The sequence below is a fragment of the Euwallacea similis genome, chromosome 16, assembly GCF_039881205.1.
Source record: "Euwallacea similis isolate ESF13 chromosome 16, ESF131.1, whole genome shotgun sequence".
NCBI lineage: Eukaryota > Metazoa > Arthropoda > Insecta > Coleoptera > Curculionidae > Euwallacea > Euwallacea similis.
Window position 1 is genome coordinate 634,298 of NC_089624.1, and position 10,384 is coordinate 644,681.

Genomic DNA, 10,384 nt, shown 5'->3' on the forward strand with positions numbered 1-10,384 from the left:
TGTAAGTTCTTTCAGGGAAAAATTTATGTTCAGGCATTAAAGTAGTACCAACATTACTCTAGGCCAGTAAGTAGCCCACATATTGTTAATACGCGGTTAGATTTTGGTCATATTCGCTTGATATTATTATAATAAATACATCAACGAATTATTAAAAATCATAATTAAAAAATTAATCAATAAGAAATAAAACAATAAAAAAATATAATGAAGTAATCTTTCTCAGAAACTAAATGTTGATGTTTCCAGTTAATTCTGCAGACATATGTAGCTTGTCGAGGACATGAGACGATTAATTTGAGGTAGTCTTAAGTTGTTGCATGAACAGTACCAGTCTTACTGGGGAAGCGAAGTTGGGCGACGGCCCAGGGCGGCCGACCATGAAAAGCGGCGGCTTTTCCAGATCGGAGGTTTTTTGAGGTGAAGGGTGATTAAAACATTCGCGCAGGGCGCCATACTTGTTAAGGTCGGCCCTGTCCACATATTTTCAAAATATCGATGTTGAAAATTTGAAAAGTAGCAAAATGTAGATTTGGAAATTTCTTTTAGAATTTCGAAATTTATAGACTATGGATTTTCGCATCTTACAACGAGTACGCAATTCAATTATTCAACGAACAAATTTGTGTAACCATGTTGGGAGTCATTTTGAACCTTTATTATAATGTTTTCTACGTTATCTTTAATAAAAACGAATTAAATATCGAAGTCTTTTGGCGTCAACAAACTGACATTACGTCTTTGAACAAAAATGACTCTGGAGCCAAAACGGCTCATTTTTGACTAAGGATTTCTATTCAAAATTGTTCATCGCAATATCCCCTACAACCTCCTCAAATTTGGCACAACTTTCTTGGAACACCCTGTATGTATAAAATGGTTTGTGCTGCCTTAGAAACCTCGGCGAGACAATAAGTATGAATATATTTTTAAGGTGATTGTTCTATGGATTTGCGAGATATCGGCACTTCAAAAATTTGTAAAAATAGGCTCCTAGGTGCCAATATGAAGCCGTCTTTTAGAAATCTATAGAGATATTCCGATATTGTTTTCGTAGGCTTATAGAGTGCTTCGAGGCCATGAATTTGAACTATCTTTTTCAACAGTTGCTACACGGGGACCCGAAACATCGGTTTTTAAAATTTTAAAACTGTAATGACGCCAAAGACATTAAATCACCGGGAGTACAGGCGGCCACCATGAGTATTTTGCCATTGTTTTTTGTTTCCCTGTGTTAATGTCAACGTTATTGTGCAATTTTTGGTTATTTTGCGTTCTATTTGAAATAATTTTGTTGTTTAACGGTAAGTAAATATACGTAAATGCACAATTTTGAATTAGTCGCATGGCAAGATTTCATCAAAGATATTTACGCACATGGGTTAAAGTATTTTGGTAACAATTAGGTATTTGGATTTTGTAACCCATTGGTTTGACAGGGACATAATCTATTTTTTTTTAATTTTAATTTATTAGACAATTTCGGACTTCGAACTGGTTGCCCATGACATAGTAATGCAGTTTCTGGTATTATTTCTGTTCCTTCTTATCGCATTTTTCCAAAATTAAATCAATACATATATGGTTGTAATCTACTAAAAACATGGCGTTTGGTGAAGGTGCCGCGTGTCGCAATGGAGTGTTTTATTTATATGCGATCACTTTCATAATAGCTATTACTTCAGATAATTTTAAATTGTAGTTTGTAAATTAACATGTCGTCTAAGTAACTCAAAAAATTTAGTATGAGCTGATATTTTGCAAAATCGCCATATACAAAATAAGTAAATGGTCGAATCAATGGTTTCCTATGACGTCACTATAGCTCTGTCTCTGTCAATGAGGCAACCTAATTTAGTGTGTCTTAATCAAATGATGACAGATGTCGTTGTCAACATCGCATTCATAGCCCTAATTCTACCTTACAAAAAACGTTGGAGGTTTGTTGTGATTTTTCATTGGAAAATCAATAAATTATGTTGGGAAATAGATCAGAAGAGGATCAAAGTGAAGATGGGGAATTGCGGCAAAGTCCTATAAACACTTCAAAATCGAAGGCCGAGCCTATGGAGTACCAAAGGTAAGTCCTATCAAATGATCATATCAGTTTTTCTAAACTTTGGACTTTTTTCAGCGGAGAGGAAGATATGGGGGACATGGATTCATTAGATATTAAGCCCCCTCAGGCGCGAGTAGTTGAACATAGGAGTAAGAAAAAGGATGTTGATAAGTCACACCACAGGCGATCTGATAAAATTGAAAAACGGAGAGATGAGAGACATATGCGCAGGGAGAAACACCATAGGTTTGACTTTTTACACAGAATTTATATATTTTATTATCCTTGCTGCTTGCAGTTCACTGTTGGAGATTATTGCACTTGAAAAAATGAAATGCATTGAATATCATTCAGGTTGTGCACAATTGGTTAATTACTGGGGAATTGCTTCAAACGTAAGGCATCAAGATTATCAATAAACTGCAGAAATAACATCTTTGTTATGCATATTTGCTACAGCTCCCAACAGCAGTAATGTGGAAGCAGCAAGAACTGCTAATTCACAGCAGTAAAGTTTAAAATGTCTTACTATTTATCAATTTAAATATCAGTGTCATGCTTTCTTGTACAATATGATATGAGATACAATTTCAAGTTTTTAGTTAGTAGTTAAAAGTCTTTATAAATATTTTGTTTGCTTAGAGAGAAAAGTGTAATGTCTCAAAAGGAGAAAGAGCATTATCAAAGAGAACGTGAGAGGTATTATCGAGAAAAACAACAATCATTTGAACAAATGGGTTATAGTGAGCAGCAGTATATAAATGAAAAAACCTTCAGAGAAAGAAAATCAGAGGAAGTCAGGATTAGACATGAAAGAAAACATAAAGAAAATCCCAAGTCAAAGGAGGTAAGTTATAAATCAAATTATTACCTAAATACTATAACTTGTAAATTCTTATTTGGTCACCATTGCTTTCTGATATATAGTTTCAGAAAAATATAACAGTTTGTACACTGAATCATAGTGTTTCAATCAAAATGATTGAAGTATAGCTTAGAATGACACATAGTAGTAGTAAATAATAAAAGTATCACATAATATATTTCTGGTTAGGTTTTGACATTGAAGATAGTACTTTAAAGTCAAAATGTTGAATTTTACAAATTGTGGATACCCATATGTGTGCTTGGAGATTGAAAACTTGAATTATCAGTATCATTGGCAAGAAATTTATTTTTCATATTGTTTCAGGTTAGGCGAAGCCACAGTAAAGATGCACATGAGAAGCATAAACGAGAGAGACAAGATGATGATAAGCGGGCAAGCAAAGCCTTGGCTGATCTCAGGGAAAGGTAAACTTTTGATTATACATTTTATCCTTCCCTTTAATTTTTTTTATATAGAATGTGTGGGTAACCTCCTGGATTCCAGATGAAATTATCCACAAATACAATGATGGTGTAGAGAATGCCATCCACCATTTTGTTCACAATCACCATCTCTCTCTTTGTGGACAAAATGGTGTAGAAAGATGATGTATTTCTTTACTATATTTTATATGAATCCGGGAGATTGCACACAAATTCCGGGACACCCTGTAGTAGATGGAGCATTTAGGGTTGTTCATGTTCCGAAACGGCAGTCAACGAAAGAATATTCTGATTTTTAGTATTTTGAATAACGCAGAAAGTAATATTTGAGGACAAATTTTATTTGCCTGTATTGTTATTCACTGTTTGCTAGTGTATGCCGATACACGCAAATTCACAAAAAAATTACCCGCAAGTACTACGTATTTTTTGTTGCTCGTTTCTTTCACTTGTAATTAAGCTGCGCCGGAACATACTTTCAACCATCTATGAGTAGTAACTGACAACTTGAAAAATATCACATACAGGGCGATCCAAATTATAGTGTTCATTAAGGCGATTAATCGATTATCGGTCCTTACTTCGCTAGATTGACAATGAAATTAGCACAAAGTGCCTATATTTTACGTTCACTATCCATTTAAACTTGACTTGATTTTTTGCGTTACAAATTACTTGATGCTACTTCTTGAAAACCTTTCAAATAAATAAATAAATTTAACGGAAATTTTGAAATAAGCATTTTTTTGTTATTGGCTTTGTATCATAGTACATAAGCGGAAGAAAAACTATCCTTTATAAACATGTAAAAAAAATGTTTGTCAAAATAGCTGAATCTAAACAGAGAATATTGTATGTTAAAATTCACAGATATCACAGATTCAATCATTAATTCATCATACCAATTCTTTGCTTAATTCATTCGCAGTTCGACGAGAATTTCAATTTCGTAAATTTCAGATATAAAGGACAAAGTCTGATATGTTTATAAAACTAACAAGTGTTAAAATGTGCAAAAATTTAATTTTGTTTATTTTTTTGTTGTCCCTCTTCTAGAATAACATCAGAATTGAGGTTTGTATTTGTTTATCAAAATGAAATTACATTCTTGTGGCATGCAGACTAGGTGTGCATCATTATCGTTACCAATGACTTGAGAATACAGTTACAATTACAAACTCCATCAGTGGCGGGGTATGTCACAAAAATGTATTTTCATTTTAACTTTAGGTTAATTGAGAAGAGAAAGAGCGACGAGGGTCACAAGCGCGAGCGACGCAGCAGGAAGGACAGGAAGTATCGCGACCACACTGAAAATCCTGAAGATCCCTTGGAAGGCGAGTGGACTTACAGTTATAGTATCTTGGTTCTGTCATTTAAGGTCTAAATATTTGTTTCAGGTGAAGCAGGTAGTTATGTAAAGGAAATAATACACATCACTGCAGAGGACAGAAAGCACAGGAAAGAAAAGGAAGTGGAACCGCAGCTGACAGAAGAAGAGAGACTTGAACAGGAACAGAGACGGGAAAAGCTATTGGTGGCAGGCATGTTTCTGCGTTTTACGTTAATGTCAAAGTAGACATCGTGGTTATATTAGAATAAATGCACCATAGTGGAAACAATTTTCCTAAAGGCCAAAAACTTACTACTTTAATACTTGATATTTAATATGATTGTATATGTTCGGTTGTATAGGGTATCAAAATTATTAATAAGAAACTAAAATAAAATAAATTTCTAGGTTTTCCGTGGGATTTTTTACATTATAACCGTTTTCTTTCTATTTCTCTTTGTTTTTTTATTGCTTTTAGACATAACTTCCTTTACAGAACGGGAAATCGCTCGTCTTAAAGAAAGAACACAGGCAGAACGTGAAAGGAGGCACTTGGAAAGAGCCTTTAAACGGAAGCAGGAGGAAGAGGAGGGCTACCATAAGAAAATTAAAATTGAGGAACAGTCGCAAGTAAGTATCATTAGTTTTAATATCAAAATGACTAAGATGGAGGTGATTAATTTTGGTGTGGTTAATTTCTGCTGGTTCTCAACTACGATTATTAAGTGGAATTAATAAATAATTTGTGGTTATCGTTATTACAATCGTTTCATTAAAATTCATTGTTTCAGGTGGTAATGGTCTCCGATGTTTCCGACCAGGAAAATGAGCCAGATGAAGCGGAATCAGAAAAAAGCGAGAGCGAGCATGAAATGTACGCAAGTGACCGAAGTGCTAGTCGAAGCCGTAGCAGGAGCAGAAGCAAGTCAAGAAGTCCCAGTAGAAGTAAGAGCCGAAGCAGAAGCAAGAGTTACTCGCCAGATGTTGGATCTTATTCGGACAAAAGATCTAGATCGAAATCAAGGAGTAGAAGTCCTAGTAGGAGCCCTAGTAGAAGTAGAAGCAGGTAAATAAGTGTGAAAAATGTTTAAAATTTTTAAAATTTACTGGGTGTGTATTTCATTGCCATTCTAAAACTTGAAACCCAATTGTTCACCCTACAAAGTAGCTAGTAAATATATTTTTAAATAATGGTCTATTTTTTAAGTAAATGTATTATTTTTTTTGTTATTTCATTATAGAAGTCATAGTAGAAGTAAGAGCTCCGAGAGGGAAAGATCACGTTCCAGATCTAGGTCGAGATCGCCATCCGCTAGTCCTGAAGAAGACGAAATGTTGAAGGATAAAGATAATCACGAGGAAATTAAAGAAAAAATCGATGATGATTTACCGCCTTATTATCCAGCTGTACAGGTAAGGCTCGATATATACTTATTTTATAAAATACTATTTAAGTTAGTATTAGTGAATCACCAACTTATTAACAGTAAAACCCTATCACTTATAAAAATCCCTAGTAGGACACAGATATTTTTTAATGTTACCCAAAATAGTTTAACTTTTTTACATTTCCACTTGATTCCGTATTTTATTTTATCAGGGCTGTAGGTCCGTAGAAGAGTTTCAGTGTTTAAACCGTATTGAAGAAGGTACTTACGGCGTGGTGTACAGGGCTAGGGATAAAAGAACCAATGAAATTGTGGCGCTGAAAAGGTTGAAAATGGAGAAGGAGAAGGAAGGTTTTCCTATCACGTCATTAAGAGAAATAAACACTTTGTTAAAAGGTAAGTGATTTTATTTTTGTCCAGTTTAAAGATATTTACTATTCAAACTTTTAATAACTTCTTAAATACTCGAACCGATGTTTTTCTTCTATATGGATAATAGAAAATAACATTGGTCGAATTTCGTTTTGTTATTTATAATTAATAATTGTCATTATCGTTATTGGCTTCAGGTCAGCACAGTAATATTGTAACAGTCAGGGAAATTGTGGTAGGCAGCAACATGGACAAAATTTTCATTGTTATGGATTATGTTGAGCACGATTTAAAATCGTTAATGGAAACTATGCGACATAAAAAACAAAGTTTCATGCCTGGAGAGATCAAATGTCTGTTAAAACAACTGTTGCAAGCCGTGGCGCATCTACATGATAATTGGATTTTACATAGGTAAGCCAAAACCTTTACAGTTGACGAAAATACAGTATGTTTGTTTTTATAGAGATTTGAAAACTTCAAATTTACTCCTATCGCACAAAGGTATATTGAAAGTGGGCGATTTTGGATTGGCACGTGAATATGGGTCTCCTTTAAAACCGTATACCTCCATAGTTGTTACTTTGTGGTACAGAGCGCCGGAGCTGCTCTTATGTGCTAAGGAGGTAAAGTGTGATTTGTGTTTAGTTCTGGATTTTAAATGTGTCTTTTTTCTGAATTTTAGTACTCGACTCCTATAGATATGTGGTCGGTAGGGTGTATTTTTGCCGAACTCCTGTTAATGAACGCGGTATTTCCCGGAAAGACCGAAGTGGATCAGTTGAATAGAATATTCAAAGTAAGTTATTTGAGTAAGTGAGAAATATACTATATATGATATCTACTGAAGAGTGGTCTTTATACTTGATCTCATTTGCGTGATTGGAAGTATTATTTATAAAAATATACGAAAAAATAGATATGTTCATCTTATTCATTGTGAATATCAAAAGACAAGTATAGGTGTTGGTAGTTAAAAATAAAAGAGGTTCTATAAAAACTTCAGGCGCTGAAAAATTACAAAGAAAATATTGATTTCAGGATTTAGGAACTCCAAGTGAAAGAATATGGCCTGGCTTCAACAATCTCCCTGCTGTTAGAAAGATGAAATTTCACGATTATCCTGTATCAAATCTGCGGTCCAAGTTCAATACTTTGAGCGAAATTGGTCTTCAAATGCTACTAAAATTCCTTACGTTCGACCCCTCTCAAAGAGTGACTGCAGAAAAGGCATTGGAGCACGGCTATTTTAGCGAGACCCCTTTACCCATTGATCCATCAATGTTCCCCACTTGGCCAGCCAAGAGTGAACTGGGACATAAGAGAGCATTGGCTGCCAGTCCTAAGCCACCAAGTGGTGGTGGGGAATATAAGAAATTGGTAAGTAAAATTTCTTACCCGTATAATAATAATAAGAAAGAAATAACGTAGTGAAATATAATTGCAACCCACATTTTTCTAACCTTTTTAATGTTATTCATAATTTTCCAACTTGGAACTTTAAAGATCTTTTGCATACTACGAGTAGTTTTATTATGCGCTCCTAATAGTAACGACGTTATCTTTATGTCCCTGTTGTTTTGCTTTTAATTTTATATACAACTTAAAGGTTAACTTGATGTCTAAAAAAAATTTGAAGCCTTCCTAGTGTAGAAATTATATCAGATACCTTGAAACGTTTTCAATTTTTTAGGGAGGTGAAGACGACTACGGATTTCGACTAGGAATGGGTGTCGACATGCGGCGAGGAGGAGCCGGTTTTAGTCTGAAATTCTGACAAAAAAATAAAAGTGATTAGATGTAGAATTTATTATAGGATATGTATAAGAATTGTTTTTTTATAGTAAAGTGGTATTGGTTTGATAACATATTTAAAATAAATTGTCATTTCAAAACAGACGCGACAGATTTTTTTTGGTGATTTTCTTGATTTGATATCTCTGGAATAACTAAACTAATCCCCATAATTAAAAAACATCATAAAAACAACCTAAATAATCAATTGAAAGATATTCACAAGAGAAGAATAACTTAAATTAATTAAAATTTCCGAAATAGAAACTTGGAAACTCAGCACAGGCCGTGTATTTCTTTAGCACGAATATACTGGAGCCTAACACATATCTGGCTATATCGCTTCAATCTCTGACGTATTCTATAGATATGGCCGTCAGGATTCCAACCTTACAAGAAATTTAACTCGAGTGAGGTATAACCCACAACACGTGGTGCATGGCCTTGTCTTGTGGCTGTCTTGAATAACGCATAACAAGCAACGAAAGCATAAACAACACTAAGCCATACCAGTGGGTGTGTAAATGTGAATTAAGCATTCACACATTCATAATTAATCTTATCAAACGGCAAGCTTACACATTTTTTTTATGAATATATATGTGATCAACTCATTTTGAGTTGGTTTTTTTGTATATATTGTTTTTCTAGCATTTTAAAGTGGACCATGTTCAAATTTCTCGTTTACTGCGGAAAGAACCTCAATTTTTCCGTAGGGACTTGAATCCAGATGACAGAATTTCTTCCTAATTACCACCATCGTTTCCTGGAGGTCGGGGATAGGTAGTACCTGGATGATCTGCACACCTGTAAATGCATTTTTTTACACACGATCATTTATTTCCGATTATAATCCATGATTGCTATAACATAATCATACGCATCGCCATATCATGTTGGTCTAGACTGAGAAAATGCAACAGAAGCATCTTCTCGAACTTTTAATGCTCCCTATACCCCTGGTCGATGATGTGACGAATGGTAATTAACCGTGGCACCAAGAATCCTCTTTGCACGCTGCGTGTGGTAGAGGACTACACATAAGTCAATTGTGCATGTATAGTGTTGTTCAAAATGAGATTACACATGTGGGAATCTAGTGGCGCCAATGGTCACGCCACTTCTATTTACATATCAGTAAAGGTTTGCTCTAGGTGGCAAAACAAGGTTTTTTAAAATTTTTAACTTGCATACAAAATAGCCGCTAAATCAGACAGAAAATCCTGTATTAGCTAGTCCGTCATACTCATTTGTATCAATGTTTCTGGGACACCATGTAAATGTAAAATTTTATTTTTTCTGAAAAATGTTGAAATGTACTGTTTTCTCAAAATTTCGAAAAATAAACAGATTTTACTATCTTTCATGTTTTTTTATTTCCATCTCTCTGTTTCAGAATCGCTGTGTTTCCGAACAATGCAGCAATATAGCAACTGTTACATGGCGTGAATAATTTTTCTAACATCACAACATTATTGTAAAATGCATGGGCAACAACTGCTATATTAGGGCAAATTTTTCCTAGAAAATTCTAGCTTTGGTTTAGCTAGATCATCGCGATATGAGATATCATGCATCTAGCCTAAACGGCTATAGAACAGAATTATTAAGTAAATTTTAGAATTATAGAGTTATTTGCTGGACTCCTAAGGATTCTTTCACATTTTAAATCCTTCAGCTTAAAAAAAATGCGCTATCCTAAGGTCGGCGTAAAAACGACCCAATTAAAGAAAGGGACAGTGATTAAACTTTTGAGGAAAAAAGACAAATCGGAGCTGCCGACCACACATTCGTGTCTTGGCTCTGAGACTCAGTCAAAGTGTCCTCGATGTCAGTTTCGCGCCTCTCGCAGATTTGTATGCGGTATTCTGACAAATCGCCCATTTTGTTTCGCCGAACTCGTCGATTTCTTTTGGATAAAACGCTGTCTCACGTAAATAATAGGAACTGGATCGTCGAGGGGCTTCGAGATCAGACAGAAAAAGCTTTGGATTTATAGTTGCCTATTATCAAGCATCTAATTAAGGACTGTCCTTAAAAAAGGGTAAAAAGAATTGAACCATTAGAAAAACTAGTTGTTACCTAGAACTTACGTCAAAGAATAGACAACAACCAAGCAACCAACCA

The 10,384-nt window shown here is 34.6% G+C and overlaps 1 protein-coding gene across 2 annotated transcripts; it reads left to right on the forward strand.

The window, feature by feature from the left end:
- Nucleotides 1-1,897: 1,897 nt before the first annotated feature.
- Nucleotides 1,898-8,362, forward strand: Pitslre (cyclin dependent kinase 11B pitslre). Of its 2 annotated transcripts, XM_066397698.1 has the most exons (16): nucleotides 1,898-2,080; nucleotides 2,135-2,305; nucleotides 2,702-2,906; nucleotides 3,252-3,352; nucleotides 4,427-4,444; nucleotides 4,601-4,707; nucleotides 4,771-4,914; nucleotides 5,200-5,333; nucleotides 5,495-5,769; nucleotides 5,945-6,116; nucleotides 6,304-6,487; nucleotides 6,661-6,877; nucleotides 6,930-7,089; nucleotides 7,149-7,262; nucleotides 7,505-7,843; nucleotides 8,157-8,362. In XM_066397698.1, exons 1-16 carry the CDS (start codon nucleotides 1,977-1,979, stop codon nucleotides 8,238-8,240), a joined length of 2,529 nt encoding a protein of 842 aa, XP_066253795.1. In that variant the 5' UTR covers nucleotides 1,898-1,976; the 3' UTR covers nucleotides 8,241-8,362. The 2 variants fall into 2 exon arrangements, with proteins under 2 accessions (XP_066253795.1, XP_066253796.1); XM_066397699.1 differs by lacking the exon at nucleotides 4,427-4,444.
- The last annotated feature ends 2,022 nt before the right edge of the window (nucleotides 8,363-10,384 follow it).

Excerpts from the sequence above, each read along its gene's own strand:
- Pitslre (XM_066397698.1), top strand. The coding sequence starts at position 1,977 with ATGTTGGGAAATAGATCAGAAGAGGATCAAAGTGAAGATGGGGAATTG. Across the intron at positions 6,117-6,303 it reads CTTATTATCCAGCTGTACAG|GGCTGTAGGTCCGTAGAAGA; the intron begins GTAAGGCTCGAT and ends TTATTTTATCAG. Across the intron at positions 6,878-6,929 it reads GATAATTGGATTTTACATAG|AGATTTGAAAACTTCAAATT; the intron begins GTAAGCCAAAAC and ends TTGTTTTTATAG.